We start from the raw sequence: 19,760 nt of genomic DNA, 5'->3' as shown, positions 1-19,760 counted from the left end.
AAGGTATAGACAGAAGTCTGACTTGGACAGTAATATTTAAAATTATCACAGCCGTTGTTTTTTACAAAACATTTTTACCAGGTCTAGGGGCAAATTTACAAACCCATATTGCCACTGGAGCGTCACTTTTTTTGACGCTCCGGTGGCACTGTGTGCTGGCCCATATTTACAAGGCCACACAAAGCCACTTTGCATGGTCTTATACAGCCTTGTAAATATGGACCTCTTTCATGCAGTACTCTGCAGCGAAGGGGCGTGTCATCGCTGTTGCTTTAGGTGTTCCCCCTAGACCCCCATGGATTTTGATACTGCCCCAGACTTACAAGGATCCGTCAATGATTGTTTTTGTGTAGGAAGGTGTCCCTTCCTACACAAACACAATCATCCCTGCAACACAGGCACCCTTGCACCACGGATCAAGGTGCTAGGGTGCCACGCATCCCACTTCAACTCTATCCCTACCTAGTTTCACCTCATTTTCTCAGTTTTCCTGTATTGTCATCTTGAGTACTTTATTGTGAGTATAGGAGTTGCATCATTTAGTTATTCTTCATGCACCTTTTGGTGACGTTACTGTCAATGCCATGATTTCTGGGGGTCAGTCACAATATCAATTTTTACATATCGACCTACATTAATATCGAGTTTTTAATATCGTAGGGACAGAATATCGAAGTCAAGAATATTGTGGACCAGACTATCGACCCCAAGGTAAGTAATATTGTTTTTTAATATCGAAGTAAGTAATATCAAAGTAAATAATATTGTAAGCAAAAATATTGTTGTCAATAATATCGAATTTTCTTTTAATGTTATGTATTTTAGTAAGTATTTTATATGTATGTTAAATATTTTTTTATGTATTTTCATAGATTTTAAAATAAATGTTTAGAAATTAGTAATTTTGTTAAAGTAAATGTTGCGCTTTAGTATCAGAGCGTGTTGTCGGTTTATAGGAGAATAGGGTGGGAAGTAATTTAATTAAAAATACATAAATTAATATGTTTTTATTATTTGGTATTGATTATTAAATAATTGTTAATTAATTATTAAGTGTTAATTAATTTTTATTAATTAGTCAATTGTATTAATTATAATTAATGTATTATTAATTGTTATTGTTAATTAATTTAGTGTTAATTAATAATTAATTGGTGATTAATTTGTATTAAGTGATTAATTGATAATTAAATTTATGATGTGATTTTTATGCATAGTGGATTGTGGATTTATAGGGGAATAGGGTGGGAAGTAATGAATTAATTAATGAGATTGTTTTTATTTATTGGTATTTGTTAGTAATCCATTCTTAATTCATTATTATTGTTAATTAACTTGTATTAATGTATTAATAATATTTATTTTTTGTTATTGTTAATTAATTTATTGTTAATTATTAATTAATTGGTGATTAATTAATAATGGGTAAATAATATGTATTATTAGTTAATTTATTATTATATTACTTATAATTCATTTATTATTAATTGTTATTTATTGATTAATAGATTGTTAAAATTATTGTCTATTTTTGTATGTGTAGTGTGTTGTGTGTTAAAGGGGGAATAGTGTGGGATGTAATTTAATTGTATTTTAGAAAATATTTATTTTAATGTATTGGTATTTATTAATGTTTTTGTAAATTAATTATTTATATGTTATTTTTTTATAAAAAATTATTTCATTGATAAGTATATTAATTTAACCCCTATGCTATCCAGCGCTTTCCCTCCTGTTGCACTCTCTGGAGATGGAATAGTAATTTTTACCCCTACGCTATCCAACTCTTTCCCTACTGTTGCACTCTCTGGAGTGGGATTAGTAATTTTTACCCCTACGCTATCCAGCGCTTTTCCTACTGTTGCACTCTCTGGAGTGGGAATAGTACTTTTTACCCCTACACTATCCATCGCTTTCCCTACTATTGCACTCATTGGAGTGGGAATAGTCATTTTTACCCCTATCCTATCCAATGCTTTTCCTACTGTTGCACTCTCTGGAGTGGGAATAGTAATTTTTACCCTGACACTATCCAGCGCTTTCCCTAGTGTTGCAATATGTGGAGTAAGTATATATATTAATTTATATGTAACGTTAACATTATATGTATTCGTTATTACTTTTTAAATATGTTTTAATATTTATATCTATGTATTTTTTAACTGCATGTATTATTTAATTATTTAATTATTTTTACATTATTATTAAAACATTTTAAAAAACAATATTTTTAACATCGATGTTTTTGACAAGGATATCTTTTTTCGATATTTTTGTACTTACCTTTATGTAGATAGGACTTCGATATTTTGTACTTCGATATTTCTGTGTCGATAATTTTGTAGGTCGATTTTCTGTCTGTCAATATTTTCTTAGACATTCACGATTTCGACCCCAGTCTACCTCTCTAGTTCCAATCTCTGATCTACAAAATATGGTGCATGGGTTCCTGAATTGGTGCATGTCTGCTGTTTGTGCACCGGCGCAGGGGAGAGACAGGGGTGCACTAAATACGCAGCATCCCTGTGTTTTTTAAATGATGCAGCTTGGTGCAGGAAAAGTGCTTGTGGCGCCATACTGTGTCATTTAATTGTATATATACCCCTAAGCCTCTGGATAATGGCCATTACCACCAAATTACTTACAGAAATGAGTGTGGTAACTCCAATTTCCGGGAACTGCCTAATTCCGTAGGGGTTACCCTGCATTTCGAAGGTAACTCTGCATTCCAAAATGACTTATTGCTGTGGTCTGACATACTCACTAATTAAGCTCTTCCTCCCTGCCTTACCCTCATGAAAACCTCCACCAGACCAAGAGGTCCAGAGACAGTCATTTTAGCAAAAGCATTGCTATGCTGCAGTCTTTTCGTTTTCAGAATTATCCTGGGGTTTGTTGTCATTTAAGGAATTCAAACATCCTTTAATGCATTGAAGTAAATGGGACCCATTTTATCACTGTGTTGTTTTACATTTCTTTTTCATTTAGCTTGTATGATTTTTGTTATGTTATGTTATGTTATGTTATGTTATGTTATTGTGATTTTTATAGCGCACAGCTGCCCCAGCGAAGGGGCGTCCCAGCGCTTCAGGTGGCAGAAGAAAATACCAATACACAACAGAACAAAGCAACTCTGATGTTTTATGTTTATCATTTGATGTATTCTTATGTTGTTGTGATCTAACAGCACAGGCTGGGCATGCACACCTTTATTTCGACAGTAATAATTGTGTTGTACTACACCTGCACTCAGTGGCATATCGCGATGCGATGGGGCCCCACTACAGAATGTGAAGAGGGGCTGATTTATGAAGAAGTCACGCAGTGCAGCTAGCTCAGCAACCCACCTTGCTGCTCTGCGCTGCATGATAGGGAAAGAACAGGAATGCGCAGTGTTTAAGACAATACAGCGCATTCCTGTCCTTTCCCATGAGCAGCTGCCTGTATGGTACCGCCTCCCTCACAAAAATAATCCTGGGAACTATATTCTTCTTTTTATGTTTGCTGGAAAATGCAGCACACACAGAAGGAGGAAGAAACAAGGAGAAATGGAGATATTTCTCCTCGTTACGTAACTTTTTGGTGTATTCCTGGGTCAAAAACCATGGGATTTGTGAGGAAACACCCACGCAGGTCCATGGGATACCTTTCCAGGGCAGAGTAACCAACACAATGCAGCCCTTTGCGCTGCATTCCATTACTCCAATTTATGAAGCCACTCAGGGCCATGCAAAGTGGCTTTGCATGGCTTCAGAAATCAAATTTAAGGGTTGAGTTGCATGTGTACCATCTTGCTTGGTGCAAACACAAAACAAACCTCCTCATAAATAATTCCCTAAGTGTCCCATATTTCACAAGTATTAATTAACTTGTGGCTGAATTAGGGGTCCTGAAAGGTTGAGGGCCCTCTGTGCCACTGGGTCTGCAGAGGCTGCACTACTTCCATTGTTCTTGGCCTTAAAGTCTCATACTATCTGGAGAGTGAAGGAGGCATAGCAGTTCACCTTTACCCCCACATGACATGCACTTGTAGTCACTGGTTAACCACTTCGCTCGGGGCTAATTCCCCCCACGGTGCTGGGGGGAGGGGGCACGCGCAGCATCACAGTGCTTGCGACGAGCTCAACTCATCACGCTGCACAGTGGCGCTGTGCTCATGATGAGCTGAGCTCGTCATGACCACGCCTGTTTTTGTGGAACGCTCAGCACAGCAGGGGAATTATCCCTGCGTGTGAGCACCGCGCGGGTCATGACGAGCTCAGCTCGTCATGAGCACGGGAGGGGTTAATAGTGCTTGGCTGTCCCTGTGATGCAGGGGTTGGGATAAAGCCTGCCAGAACTAACAGATGATCTTGCCTAACTCATTTCTCATTAATTCCAGCAAGATGCTCTGTAGATTCCTCTAAAGGACTCTTCACCTACATGCCTAATACAGAGTAAAAGAATGAAAATATACTCATTCGTCCCAATCGGCATGATGGAGGGAGAATGTGCTCTAGATAGCGGTTGAGTTTTAGGCCACATTTTAACACCTTAAGTGCTGCCGTCGGCCAACGGTCGTCGCGAGCACTACCTTGTCAGTGCTGAGCACGACCGTTGGCCGACGGGCCAGCATTCGTTCTTCGAACGTTCAGCACTGGGCGCTGAATGTTCGACGCTCTTAAGGTGTTAAAAAAGTGATGTATGAAAATGTGCAGGTGCTTTCAGTGACTGGAAACGTATTTCAGATTTCTCTTTGCCAGTCCCCCCTCTTTCCACCTCTACCTCCACTCAGTATCAGAACATGTTTTTTAATGGAGTTGTGCTCTCTCCCATTGAAGCAACGCAGAAAAACAACTTGTCTTGCTGCGTTGCGTGAACCTTTATTAAAGCTGCCCCGTGTGTGTGCACTCAGGTCTCAAGGACTCCTTTTCACATTCCAATTTGCTTCCCTCAAAGCTGGTTTTGCATATTTCTGGTGGGTACCAGATATTTCCAGTACAAAGTTCTGTCATATATGGCCTGGGATCAGCATCCAGGGGTTTCATCATGGAGGTGATAGAGGTGGCTGCTTCTGAGACCAAAGGAAATGACTACCTACCCATATCTGAATGACTGGCTGGTGAGTTCTTGCAACCTACTGGTGAATGTCGAGAACTATTCTGTGGTCCAGACTCAGAGGCAAGGCTTGGCCTTGCGATTGGCCACTTTTCTCAAGGATACTTTTCTTAAACAAAGTCCAATGTTGTGTTAGAGTAGTCTGGACTCTGCCTATGGCCAGACATGAAATGACCATTGAGGAAGAGGATGTCATCCACCTAATACAGGGATCCTTGCAGTGCGTAATTAGTCATTCCAATCTCAGATGTAATTCTGGTTGCATTGTTGTGTCAGGAGACACTGTGGCTAAAGATGTTTTCAGAGGAAAACACAGATATGACAATGTAGGAATTTTTTGGTACAATATTGAAATCATTTTCATAGTATAAAAAAATAAACAAAATGCACTGCCACATTTTGAGGGAAAAAAGGACTTTCCATACATTGTATGCAGAGCTCACCTGCCAGGGTTGTACATTTATGATATCTGCACAAGTCCCCTGATGGAAGGGGCCGTGCTCCTGTCTGCAGGAACTTAGATCTTGCAGTGCCATTGCCAGTGCATATGCTGCATTGTAGGAGTTGTAGGTGATCCGTAAATTGGTCTCATCGAAGATCCTAGGAAGTCCACTCAGCGTTTCGGTTCCTGTGCACCTTCGAGAGTTGTTCAACCACAAGGAAGCCTCTGATGCTTTTGAGTCGACCCACTTGCACCCAAACACTTCTTCCCAAAACATTCTGATGAACATGTCATCTGGAGATGCTTCAGGATTGAGGCTGGTAAAATATTCTTGGAAGCCAGGCATTTCTCCATGGTGGACTGCAAAGCCAACTGTGCCGGTAAGGAGCTCTCTGTACTTCTCTACGGAAAACAAGGTAGATGTTGACCAGCCCTCACTGGCGACCCACACCTTCCGGGTGACATTCTGCCATGCTAACTCATTCAGCAGTGGTGCCAGACCTGTGTCAAGAGCGAAGATGACAACTGCGTCAGCAGTGGAGGTTCTAATGACCTGAACAATGTGTAAGGCATTCCTGTCTGCTTGGTTGAGGATAATGTTCTCAGAGAAGGCGATACAAGCCCCAGAATTGAGGAGTTCCTGCTTCACAACTTGAATGCCCTGTTGGCCATAGTCATTGTCATCAGCCACGAGACCCACCCAGTTCCAACCAAAGTGCAACACCATCCGGGCCAGTCCCCGGGACTGGAAGTCATCGCTAGGGATGGTCCGGAAGAAAGAAGGGAATTGAGTCCTGTCACTCAGGAGGGCATTTGTTGACAAATAACTGATCTGTCCAAAACAAAAAATAGTTCATATGTATTACTTTTATTAGTTCAGCAAAACACATGCATATAATCTCTAAGGTCAAAGTCTTTAACTAATTGAGTATTAATCAACATCCAGATTTGAAAAATGTCGAACCCTAAGTCTCAGATACCGGGAGCTTCATTTATGAGGCTGTGCGTCACTTTTACGCCGCCGGTGCGTCACTTTTTGTGACGCACCAGTGGCGTAACAATTGCGCCTTGTTGCGCCATATTTACAAAGTGATGCATATAGGTAAATGCATCACTTTGTAAACCCCTGCGCCACATTATACCTGCACCAGGTATAATGTATGCAAGGGGGCGTTTTGACGCAAGAAAGGGTCATGGAAGTGACGCAGTGAAATCTATAAGAGTTCAAGGTGCCATTACTTGGCCGCTAATGCGTCAAAATCTTACGGCTGCTTCATGGCAGGCTTAAGACTGACGCAGGCACTAACGACATGGGACTTGCCCATGTGAAAGTACACATTGCTAGAGTTGCTTCACTTTTGTGGCACACTCCAGCAATGCGTCACTTTTGCGCCTACAGATACGTCAGAAATACTGACGTATCTGTAACTCCTTGCAACATGATGCGTCATACTGTAAATATGACGCATCAATCATGGCGCAAGGAGTGTGCACTGAGAAGTGACGCATTGCTGCTTTCAAACAGTGATGCGTCATTTCTCATAAATGAGGCTCCAGAGGTCCAAAGTACTTTTGACTTTCACCTTAACAGCAGAGGTCAGCATAGACCTTCAGATCAGAATTTGTAGCAAGTTTTCAGGGCTATGATTCAATTGTATGGAGTTTGAGTGGGGCTTTAGGGTCAGATTAATTTATGGGCTGTGTGGTCACCTACGCTACGCAATGCAATGGAATGCAACAGTAAGAATTGCATTCAATGGCTTCAATCAACTTTCGAGTGCATCGAAAGTTAATGCAAGCACAACGTAAAACGAAATGATGCTGAATACTGCAAAACTCTTGAAAATGAATGCAAGGATGGAGCGACGGGGCGGTTACACAGCAGTCATCCTTGAAAGGCCTCGAAAATCAAGACCAATTGAAGTCACCCGAATCAGCGTCTCTTTGCTTTGCAGGCAATACTCCTGTCAAATGAAAACAGAGGGGCAAGTAGGGCAAAGGGATATTGTGTGGGTTTCCCATGCCTAATACGTTTGACATGCATGATGCCTGGGCAGTTGTTTGCCTGAATACAGTTGTACTGGAATATGTGCTGCAAGTATAAATTTACTGCAGACACCGTTTTCTCATCACAACGCTAAATCATGCCTAGAGTTACACCAACACAACTTTATTAGAGTGTGCACGGCGGATGACATCATCAGCATGCGATGCATTGTATATAGAAGGTAACACACTTTTCTCCTACGCACAGCACTGCAGGTTTTTCCACAGCATTGTGTTGCATGATTCTTCTCAACTGTGGGAGATGCCTCCTATCTTGTATCAAAACGTGATCATTTTTGGTCTCTCTGACTCTACGATTCTTAAAAAGTCAATGAATGCAATACATACAGTCAATAATATTAACATCATCATACGATAAAAGTGCATTATTACATTGGGGCATACGCATGAGACCCAGGACACGTGCTATGAGCATGGAATTGGAGGAACCTCCATCCCCAACGATGCCAGCCAGTGGCGGGTGGTGCAGGCAGCGATAGTTGGGAACGGGTTCCTTCTGCCCGGCCAGCAGCCAGAAGGTGCCTTGCAGCGCCCGCTGGCGCATCATGCACGAGTCATAGATCCAGAAGCCCAGGGTGACGTTTGGAAGGAGGTTCGGGCTCTTGTTAATCTCCTCGATGGCGAAGGTCATGGCCCGAAGCCACTGGTAGTTCTGTGCGCTGAATCTGGAACATAGAGTGGGAGGAGTCAGGCAGACATGGCCATAACATGGCGGCCAAGAAAGAGAAGCTTAGATGCAGCCAAAAAACTGTGAATGCAAAATATACACTAAAATAGTTCATGCTGTTGAATTAATATGCATTTTTATTTCAATATATTTATTTCTGGGGAGCATCCATTGAAACAGGCACTGGCAAAGCCAATTGGTCTGTCATTTGGGACCTATTGGCTTTGCCAATGGTTTTAGCCATTTGGCACAGCATAGAATTATGTGATTCGGCACCTAAGGCATTTTCCACATAATTATCAATTTACCTCTCTTGCCCCATACAATGCTGTCTACAGCCTAATTTGCGAATTTCTCTAAAGAAAACTGTCTCTAGCTCAAATCGATCCAATGGTACCAAAATAACAAAAAGGTGCCACACATGGTGTTACTGAGGCAAATGCTGTACGAAGCTAAGTTGGTCACCTTTCTGTTGATAATTATCTATTTAGTGTGACATTGGTACTAATGGGATGAAACATTTGACAAAACAGGAGTATATTGTGTTAGAATGACAAAATAGTGTGCTGCTATACAATGCATATTTTGCCAATTTTTGGCAAATAATTAAGTTCACCCAGGTGCATAATTTCGTCTTGCATTGCCACTTCCTTGCAAATGCCACTTTTATACTATACACACCATGAGACCATTGACCAATGTCCCTTTCAGGGTTTTCTTTTACTGGTGCGGATGGTCGATGTGTCATAAACTAAATTCTGCATTATTTATTTGGGAGGAAGCATGAACCAGCATTTTTTAGACTGGTACTTCAGAGACACATCAGCTCACATGCACGTGCAGGAGTAAATAGGGTTTGTGCCGGACTGATGCATTTATTTAAACTACTCTTAAATGACCCGGAAGTGCATCTCAGAATTACATTTTCTGTCAAAACTCTCTTCTATGACGCCTTTCTAAGACAACGACATTTTGTTATGTTTTGCATTATAAGTCAATAAAGCACCACGATGAAGCTGTCCATTAATTTGACAATCTGATCTCTGCATGGTAAAGACACAAAGACTTGAGAAATTTATCTTAGTAGAATTGTACAAAGTTTTTGGTTTTTTTTTTCTTCAAAGAATTTGTGAATGTCGCAAAATCTCCCGAGATTTTAATTACGAAGTGAGTCAAAAACTCATAGGAAAAAATTAGTTGCACTACAAATAAAAATAAAGTAAATAGCTTTTACTGTGAGAATTTAACTTTGCATGCAGGAGAAGTTAGAAAAGTGCACAAACTACAAATCCTTGTGAGAGTAAAAAGAATGTCATAGAGAGTGTACAATTTCGTCAATTTCTAGTCTATACGTCATTCCAACGTTTAACAGCCCAAGATAAAGCAACTAAAATTGTCGACCTAGCTCCGAATAAAAAAGCTGAGAATGCCAAAGATCCATCTTTAATCAAATGAGCTCCCCCCCCCTCTCCGAGGAGGCGGGGGGGGGGGGTCTTTATCATGACTATCAGATGAGCGATGTTAAAATGAGCTCCTATTTATCCAAATGCGAAAGTATGAAACATAACGTGCAAGGAGGTGGTGGAAGGCAACCCGGCACGCCGACTTTTCAGTCACGTGTGACCTTTCTCAAGAACATTAGATGTTGATTCAAGACTGCCTGGTGCAGCCTGAGCAAGTTTGCGCTGGCCTTCTACTTAGAGATGAGTTTCAGTCATTGCATCATAAGAACATCACTTTACAACCAACTTCTTTCCTCCCATAAGTTCCAGGGAGAAACTGATGGTCGCACTCTGCTGGGATTCTGCAGGATATTTGATTCTCATCTTTCTTGCATGTGGTATCTTTTTAATGGATGTTCATATCACACTTTTAGTTAATTACTTTTAATCTCTATAGAGAAAACGACAGCTATCAATTCCAGTTTTCGCGTTTGTTGAAAATGTACAACTTTGCAAGTTTTTAGAGGAAACTTTCTTTACACTCTAAATCAGTTTGCCAATATCCCCCAAAAATGTCAGTTTCAGCCCCTTTCTAATTCATATTGTCACTTATGGAAAGTCAGGGAGCAGAACACACAATCTCACACCCTAATGTTTGGACATACATCACTGAATGAGGTCAACCATATAAAACATTCACCGAAGCAACTCATTTCTTACTCTTGGCAGATGATGGCGGCAGGATTTTCTGTGAAGGGTGCAGCCACGACTTCCGGGTAGAGCCGGTCAGCGTGGATGGGGAAGATGCCACCAATCAGGACATCCCCAGCGCTCGTGCTTCCTGTCACGCTGGGTACTTGGAGCCGACACGTGTCACCTGATGGTTGGCCAACAAAAGTAGGCATCAGGCAGGAAACAATGATGCAGAGAGGCAGAGCCCTGGCCTGAAGACGGCTCCTTTCCATCACCGAGGTGGTCCTTTCCCGGGGTCGAACTTCCGAGATCTCTAGGAGGTGACTGGTGTTGAATTGCACATGCACTTTGTGGAAGGTGGGCTGGGGCCGTCGTGTTGACATGTGTGCTACAAAGATCTGGAAAGCCTGGATGTGCTGATTGTTAAATTAAGTAACAAGACATTCTTCTATGGTGTGCCCACCGCATGAAACATTAGCATAACGCAGGCTCAGAACAATTCTGTAAATGCATCCTTATGTGAATGTGGATTTTGATAGAGAGAAATGTGAATCAAAACATTTTTGGTGATGAAATAGAGAGATTTGCTCAAGGTCACACAAGCTGTGTCAATGATGTGTGTTGTTTACCACCTCAGAGGTCTGTAGATATGGAATACTCTTGCATTCCTTAAGCCATGGCTTACATTACTTCATCACTGTCCAATCATCTGTGTCCTCTAGATCCAGGTATACCGAGCCCCAGTGCTCCAAAGTGCCCGGCACTGTTGTACAGTTGCATAATTGCTACCCAGTTACTAGGGATTATGTTACATAAAGCTGCTAGTGACTCAGTATTGTATAGATAGGGACTCAGAAAAGTGAAGAGATTTTATGGATCAGAATTGAGAAACTATTCCTTTAATTTTGCATTCGTCTGTAATTTCCTCCTCTTGCAGTGATGTCGGTGCACACTGCTGTTGGCTATCTTTGCATTGTTAGCGCGCCTCATTTATACCACACATGATGCCATTGGGAGAGTGGGAATCATTGTAGCAATGACATCTTGCATAATTAGTCACAGGGTTAATTGACCCAATCTGTGGTAAATGCCCAGAGACCTGGGACTACTTTCTTGTCTGCTGGGAGGGTGCGGGCGGTGTAGGTGACTGGGGTGCCTTCCACAGCTCACAGATGTGCAGTTGGGAAGGGAAAGTGTGTCTTGGCCTGAACTACCAGATAAGTCAGGTGTCCATCACAGCCAAAAGCAGAACATCTTCTGTTGTCTCCTTAGTGGGGTCAGGACTGGGCAATGATCCAATGCCAGGAAGGTGACATTACTGTACAATCACAGGAATCTTCACACTAGCTTTTCAGCATCAGGTATTCACATATTAGCCATCCAATTGTCTTGTCGTTCATAATGTTTAAATTGGTGCACAAATACTTTACACCTTTCCTCTTAAGGTAAGCCTGCCTGCTCTGTGCCAAGCTACCAGAGGGTGAGCACAGGCTAATTTAATGTGTGTTTTTGAGTTGCCCTGATTAGGATGGTGGTTCCTGCTTCATCAGGGTGTTTACCTCTGCAACCAGAAATCCAATATCTAACAACTCACCAGCCCATGTGAATCACATTAAGTAGAAAATCTATAAGGCAGGGTTTGTCGTGGTGGGATTTAGAAATGAGCCAGTTGTTGTCAGCAAAGAGTTGCGCCAGAACTTGCCGCCCAGGTAGAGTTGGCGCATTGTGTTCACAATTAAACAAAAAACTAATATAACCATTATTAAAAAAAGAAGGATTAGGGTAGGGGGCAGGACACGTCCCAGGTGAACATCTTTAACAGCACTGATTTTGGAAAGGGGGGACCTTTTGGTCACTCCGAACTTATGGCCGGGTGCCCCACCCGCCCTGGAAGCCTTTGCAGGCGGGGGGCGTGTCCCTGGCCGGTATGCCCAAAGTGGCGCGGCTGGAGCACGCCCCCGCCGCCTAGGAGGGTTGTCCTAAACGCCCGCCCGGAAGTCCGAGCACTTTGGGCGGGAGGAGGACGCCGCCCCGCCTACTCGCTCCAGGTTAAAAAGGCGCGGGGTCCAGGTAGGCGTCCTCTTGTTCCTGCGCTCTGAAGGCTGCACCACTCGTCGCTCCTGAGCCCTCAAGGGAACAAGCAGCAGTTTTTTGAACGTGATAATCGTTGTCTTTCTCTTTCAGTTGGCAAGGCGTATCTGGGGATTCGAGGAGCTGCTGGAATTCGGCAGAGAGGAGGACAGATCGAGGATATGCCTGGAAAGAAGAGTGAAAAGAGCTCTGAGATGGAACGAATGCTCCGTACACTGGTGAACCGAGTGTCGGCGATGGACAGAAAGTTTGGTAAAATGGACCAACTGGGCCGCAGCGTAGCGGCCCTCCAGAAGAAGGTAGAGGCCCAGGCAGGGCCCTCAGGGAGACCAAAGAAGGTCGTGGGGCCTGCCTTGCCGAACGTTACCCCGGGGGGGAATAAGGGGAAGAAAAAGAGAGAGAAAAGGGGTCCTAGCGAGGCCCCGGTCCCTATGGATGTTCCGGTGGTCCCAGCGTCCCCAGCAGACAGCCCGGTGCCCGGACCGGAAGGGGGATTACCAATCCCAGTGATTTTCACACCGCCAGAGAACGAACAGGTACCCCCCGAACTAGCGATCCATCTTGCAGCGGTATTGCCTTGGTTAAAGAAGGGAGCGGGGGGATCCGCAGATACAGAGGATTCCGCAGAGGAGGCTGGGCTGATTATAAACCAGTTCCGGCAAGCCAGGGGCTCCGGGGCAGGAAATGTGCCTTCTATTCCTCTGCAGGTGGTGAATACGGCTGCGGGTGAGGACCCGAAGAAGGCAACGGACACGAGCGGAGGCACGGCGGAAAATGGTAAGAGGCCACTCCCGTTAATGGGGGAGGGCGCTATGCCTTCAAGGCGGGAAAACTTGGCGCAACATGTCCCTTTAGCAACAAAGGAAATGATTTGGGCTAATAAATATATTAATATGTTTTCCTTGTTGACAGACAATCAGGAATGGGAGTACGCCAAGTCACAGAAGGAATGGTTACACCCGAGTGAATGGAGGGCCAAAATGGCGGAATTCCGGGTAGAAGAGTCTATGATGAATTGGGTCAGGGCTTTCTCTGTTTTTGTATCGATTATGAACGAACGAACGGCAGGATTGTTGGGAGTCTTGGCTTGCTACCAGAGCAGGATCACTGGCTTCCATGAGAAGTATGGGGGTGATGCATGGAGAGGATACGATGTATCATTTAGGAAAGCGAAAGAGTTTGACGACTCCCTGACTTGGGATTGCATGGACTCTGTATCATGGCATGCACAGTTCATGCCGGGCGCGGCGGCGGCCGCAGGGCCGAGTGTGAATGGTTTCAGGGCTTCTCACCAGAGACAGCCGCAGCCCTTTCGATCATCCAACGGGGGTGATTCCCAGTCGAGATCGGGTGGGAATGGAAACAGGCGAGGGATATGTTGGGGCTTTAACAAAGGAACGTGTAATAGGCCTCAGGGAACTTGCAGGTTTAGGCATGCCTGCGCAAGTTGTGGTAACACCTCCCACCCCGAAACTAGCTGCCGATCCAGAGGCAAGGCTACCGGAAAGAAAGGGGGTACCAAGCAGGATTGACACGGTGGCGCGTATGGTTAAGCAATCACCCGTGGAAATTCTGGCTATGACCCCTTGGCTGAACAAATACCCTGATCATGTGTCCGCCGGGATCCTGCGGAATGGCTTCTCTTATGGCTTCAGGATTCCGGTGGGCGATTTCCAGGGGGTCCCCTCATGCAGAAACCAATTGTCCGTTACACACAACCCGACTGTGGTCGCTACCAAAATTGAGAAAGAGGTACGCTTGGGACGGGTTGCGGGACCGTTTGATGAAATACCAGTTGCCAATTTTGTGTGTTCCCCATTAGGGGTGGTTCCCAAGAAAGAGCCGGGCGAGTTCAGGCTCATTCATATTCTGTCGGCACCAAGGGGAGCCTCCTTGAATGAGGCAATTGATTCAGGTATGTGCAGTGTGAAGTATGCATCGTTCGATGACGCAGTAGTCATGTTGAATCACCTGGGCCCTGGGGCATTGTTGGCTAAATCGGACATTGAATCCGCATTTAGATTACTGCCAGTTCATACTGAGGATCAGCGTTTGTTGGGTTTCACATTCCAGGGAAGGTACTACATGGATATGTGCATGCCAATGGGTTGTTCAATTTCTTGTGCATACTTTGAAATGTTTAGCTCGTTTCTGGAGTGGGCATTTTTAAGGGTATCGGGGCACCGACATGTGATGCATTATCTTGATGATTTCCTGTTCCTCGGCCCGGCCGGCTTGCATGATTGTGCAAGGGCACTGCAAGAATTTTGTGGGCTCATGCGGGAATTTGGTGTGCCGTTGGCGCCAGGTAAGACGGTGGGGCCAACTACCTCATTGGAGTTTCTGGGTATTGAACTAGACTCCGTGGAAGGATGCTTTAGGCTGCCGGCGGATAAAATCACAAAATTCAGGGCTTCCTACTTGAATGTCTTAGGAACGACAAAGTGACGCTGCATCAGCTACAACAAACGGTAGGGCCGCTAAATTTTGCTCTAAGGGTGATACCGATGGCTCGCCTGTTCTCGCGATCCATCGCCCAGGCCATGGTGGGCCTCAAGGAAGGGCATCATCGCACGAGACTGTCGGCCGAGGTTCGCCAGGACATGCTCATTTGGCTGGCATTTCTGGCGGATTTCAATGGCCGGGTTGTCTGGAGCAAAGCCCCGGCCTCATCGGCAGAATTGGGTCTGTGGACGGATTCTGCGGGTAGTCTGGGGTTTGGCGCAATCCTGGGTAACTGATGGTCGGCCCAGTAATGGCCGGCATGGTGGGCGGCAAGTGGCCTGACGAGCAACATTGGTTTTCTTGAGTTATTCCCGATTTGGGTAGCATTGGTGGCATGGCCCGAAGAATTCCGAAATCACTCGGTGATATTTTGGTCAGATAAAATGACAGTGGTTGAATGCATTAACCAGCAGGCAGCACGCTGCAAATGGATATTGCGTTTGTTGAAGGAAATTGTGTTAAAATGCTTGAGGCTAAATGAGCAATTCAAGGCAAAGCATGTACCAGGAGTGCTGAATAACGCTGCTGATGCGCTCTCTCGTTTCAAGATGCAGGCATTCAGGGAGAGTTTAGCCTCAGCGGAGCTAGTGGCAGCGCCATTTCCGGAAGCACTATGGCAGATCGGCTCCCCAGACTACAAAACCTCGTGGAAGCCAGTCTAGTGCCCAAGACAAGGAGAGCTTACGAAGGGGCGTTCCGCTCATACTGCGCTTTTTTGGGCCCTGCATGGGAGCATAGATGGGGTCAGGAGGGGTCCTTTGCCCAATTTTTGGTGGCACTCCATGGGGAGGGCCGGTCGGCGGCAACCGCTAGTCGGTATAAGGCCGCCGTATCATTTATGGCTCAGCTCCAAGGGATCAGGGACCCGACGGACTCCTTTGTAGTCAGAAAGGCGCTGCGCGGTTGGCACCATCTAGAGGGGCCCAGAAGGGATACCAGGCGTCCGATAGGATTTGACAGGTTGACCACCCTACTAAAAAAATTAGAGGAGACATGCTCCGCACCGGGTGAGGTAGTCCTATTCCGGGCAGCATTTGCACTGGCATTCTATGGGGCCCTTCGGGTAGGCGAGCTAGTGGCCGCCAACAAGAGAGATACCAAGGGGGGTCTGTGTATGGATTGCATACAGGTGAGAGGAGATTCCCTGTACATCACAATCTTGAGGTCAAAAGCAGACCAGGAGGCCCAGGGGAGTAGCATTGTGTTAAGGCATGCTCCAGGTAACCCTTGTTGTCCAGTAATGCACGTCGAAGCCTACCTAAAACAGAGGGAGGCGATGTGGGGAGGGGCCTTGCTACGTCATGTGGACGGCACCCCGTTGACGAAGTTTCAGTTCCAGAGGGTGCTGGCAATCACGATTGCAGCTGCGGGCATGGTCCCGGGTGATTTTGAAACTCATTCATTCAGGATAGGGGCTGCTACAGAGGCAACGGCCGGGGGTCTGCATGCAGACAATGTCAAACAGTTGGGGCGATGGTCATCGAACTGTTTTAAACGCTACGTGCGGTTGCACATGTTGTGATCTTCTGAAGAAGTGTACTCACGCTTGTTGTCTTTTGTTTGGATTACAGTTTCGCGAGCCTGTGACGCGGGGCAGAAATTGGGATCGGCCCAGTACCAACGGACCACCACGTGTGGTGTAAGGAAGGAGAGGCAAGTGGTCTGGGTAGTGGGCCACTCATACGTGAGACGGGCCGGAGACGTATTCAGGGCAGGTGATGCGATCCACACACCTGATGGGTAGGGTTGCAAGGTGAGCTTCCATGGGAAGGGCGGTTTGGCCATTGACCAACTGCAAGGTTTTGTCACAGAATTGTTAGGGCGGTACAGGTCACCGCCATCAGTAGTCATAGTGCACATTGGGGGCAATGACTTGGTGAGATTGGGCAGACGGGCCTTAATAGAACACATTCTGTCGACAGTTAGCTGGTTGGCTAAAACACCCCCGGGGTGCACGTTAGCCTGATCACACATGATACCGAGGAAGGTATGGAGGGGGGGATGGTCCACGGCAGCGTTGAACCATTCTGTGAAGAGGATCAACAAAAAAATGGAGAAATTGTTTTGATCTAATCATCTTCATAGTATACCTCATGGGTGCATCCGGGGGGACCATTGTAATGCAGACGATGGGGTACACCTGTCCAGGGTGGGGACTGACATATGGTTGGGAGACATCCTAGCATGGCTAGTAGGATTGAGGACACATGACCTATAGGTGGTTGTGGGGGAGGCCAGATAGTCGGTCAACTACCTGGCCTTGTAAGGTCATGATCGGTGAGCAGTGATTTCAAGGTCCCTAGTGGGGGCGCCACCCATTATGAATGGGAGCACCCGGGGGGAGGCGGCCATTGGCCCCTCCCACGGGGGGCGGAATCCATTACGGATGGGATCGCCCAGGGGGAGACGGCCATAGGCCCATCCCAGAGGTAGACGGCCATAGGCCCATCCCAGGGGGAGACGGCTAGATGCCCCTCCCAGGAACTTCCCGGGGGCCGGATATCCGCTACGGCAGAAGAGAGTGCGGGGAAAGGGGGGGAGTCCACGCCGTCCTTCTTACGGTTACCCCGCACGGGAACTCGGACGACCTTAAGATGGCGCCGAGTGGAAGGGGGCCCCCATGACAAGGGAAGTTACGGTTGGCTACGAGGGTAAAGTCCTCTGCGCATGCGCCACTCTCACGAGAGGGCGGGAATTTGGTGAGAGGGATCTGACACCAGTTAAGACCTTGCCGTTGGCCCCTAACGATAGGATGTACAAAATTCGTATACAATGTATGATGTCTTGATGTTAGACTCGGCTAGGAAATCTTTGTATTAGAGATTTGTTAAGGTTAGCCTGGAATACCTGTCTCCATCAAATGTAATGGAAGTTGAATTTTGTACATGAAAAATGAAACGTTTTAATTTAAAATTAAAAATTTTGTTTCATATTTTAATAAATACGGCCGGGGGGGTCGTGAGGCCCCCCTGCCTTCCAAAAGTTCAAACTGTGTCTGTCTCCTACCATTGGGATTTATGGTGGAGGGGGTGGCGGGCATCCCGGTCCATATGCATATCAGTTCATCCTTTGCCCCCTCCCCAAACTTAGGCTAAATGTCTTTTACAAAGACGTATTATGAGCTCCGTAACAAACACCTCTGGCCATCAAGGACCCTACCTGTTGCTGAGGGTAGTGACATCTCTGGTTTGCCTGTGCGCTGCTGTCCCGGGCTGTGCCTTTGGTCTCCCCCGCCGCCGCATTTCTCATCACCGCGGCCGCTGAGGGGGGGGACCACAGCCCCCAGAACGCACCACGGACATCGCCCGCCCACCTACGGCCATTTCACCGCCCGGAGGCGCTTAAAGCACCGGAGCTCCCTCGTAGGAGTGGGAGCTCCGTAACAAACACCTCTGGCCATCAAGGACCCTACCTGTTGCTGAGGGTAGTGACATCTCTGGTTTGCCTGTGCGCTGCTGTCCCGGGCTGTGCCTTTGGTCTCCCCCGCCGCCGCATTTCTCATCACCGCGGCCGCCGAGGGGGGGACCAAAGCTCCCAGAATGCACCACGGACATCGCCCCGCCCACCTACGGCCATTTCACCACCCGGAGGCGCTTAAAGCACCGGAGCTCCCTCGTAGGAGTGGGAGCTCCGTAACAAACACCTCTGGCCATCAAGGACCCTACCTATTGCTGAGGGTAGTGACATCTCTGGTTTGCCTGTGTGCTGCTGTCCCGGGCTGTGCCTTTGGTCTCCCCCGCCGCTGCATTTCTCATCACCGCGGCCGCCGAGGGGGGGGACCACAGCCCCCAGAACGCACCACGGACATCGCCCCGCCCACCTACGGCCATTTCACCGCCCGGAGGCGCTTAAAGCACCGGAGCTCCCTCCGCGTCGCGGGACGCGCGCGGGCGGTCGCCGGGCTGAGCCCGGGCCGAGGGCAGGCCGTCTGTGGCCAACCAGGGACAGGACGGGCCACCCCCCCTTGGTCCTGCTGAAAGGTACTGTAGTAACTGTTACCCGCATCCCTGGAGGCTATATATTGAAAGTTTTAGGTACTGGTGAAAAAGACTGGAAAAAGAACACTGAAAATCGTCAGGTGTTAATGTGGGCATATCAGTGGAATCTGTTTCAATTAGATTGGTCTTAATTGCCCCAAGTACAACAGGAAGAGGGAAGGAATAATCTATATTGTGAGTTGTAAACTATGGCTACTAAACCAAAAACTCGCTCGACAAAGAGCAAATTAGGAACCCCCCTTAAATCAAAAAACTCTGGCCCCGAGTCTAGTGGTGTACCAGCCCATAAAGCCACTCCGACGGTCATTGACCTAATGTTACGCAAGGTTGCAGGGGATATAGAGCGCGCAGAGAGATGTATATCAATGACCCTAACCTCCCTGCCATTGACTCCTACACAAATTGAGGATCTAAGCCCCGCTGACACGTCAGATGTAGGCAGCCGGGAACATTCATTAGACGCAGTCCCTTGTGCCCAATTAGCATTAGAGGAAGAAGCATCTATAAATATAGACACAAACACAACACCAAAACTATTAACTAAAAAGCGTCAAACCAAGAACCGGCAAACAAGGACCAGGAAAAAGACTAAAAAGGGTAGCAAGCCAAAAGATATAGAGGATGAAGTCCTAATAATAGAACCTAAAGTCCCCCCTTTCCCCCTGAGGTGGCTTGATTCCATAATTTTAGATCTGCAAAATCACCTGGAGGCATTTATAACTAGTCAAATTAAACCACTAGTGAGTAAAATAGATAAA

The 19,760-nt window shown here is 46.2% G+C and overlaps 1 protein-coding gene across 1 annotated transcript in view; it reads right to left on the bottom strand.

The window, feature by feature from the left end:
* The window catches only part of LOC147678540 (extracellular calcium-sensing receptor-like), a 30,589-nt gene extending 22,364 nt beyond the window's left edge, over window positions 1–8,225 (bottom strand). The window contains exons 1-2 of the mRNA XM_086945683.1: window positions 7,960–8,225; window positions 5,541–6,366 (exon numbers count right to left, since the gene is read on the bottom strand). Of these exons, the coding sequence (XP_086801809.1) occupies window positions 5,541–6,366; window positions 7,960–8,153 (1,020 nt within the window). The 5' untranslated portion in view covers window positions 8,154–8,225. The remainder of the gene's footprint in view (window positions 1–5,540; window positions 6,367–7,959) is intronic.
* Window positions 8,226–19,760: the final 11,535 nt, after the last annotated feature.

Source organism: Lissotriton vulgaris, chromosome 12 (genome assembly GCF_964263255.1).
Source record: "Lissotriton vulgaris chromosome 12, aLisVul1.2, whole genome shotgun sequence".
NCBI lineage: Eukaryota > Metazoa > Chordata > Amphibia > Caudata > Salamandridae > Lissotriton > Lissotriton vulgaris.
The sequence above is the reverse complement of the archived record's forward strand: the minus strand, read 5'-3'. Positions and strand labels throughout refer to the sequence as shown.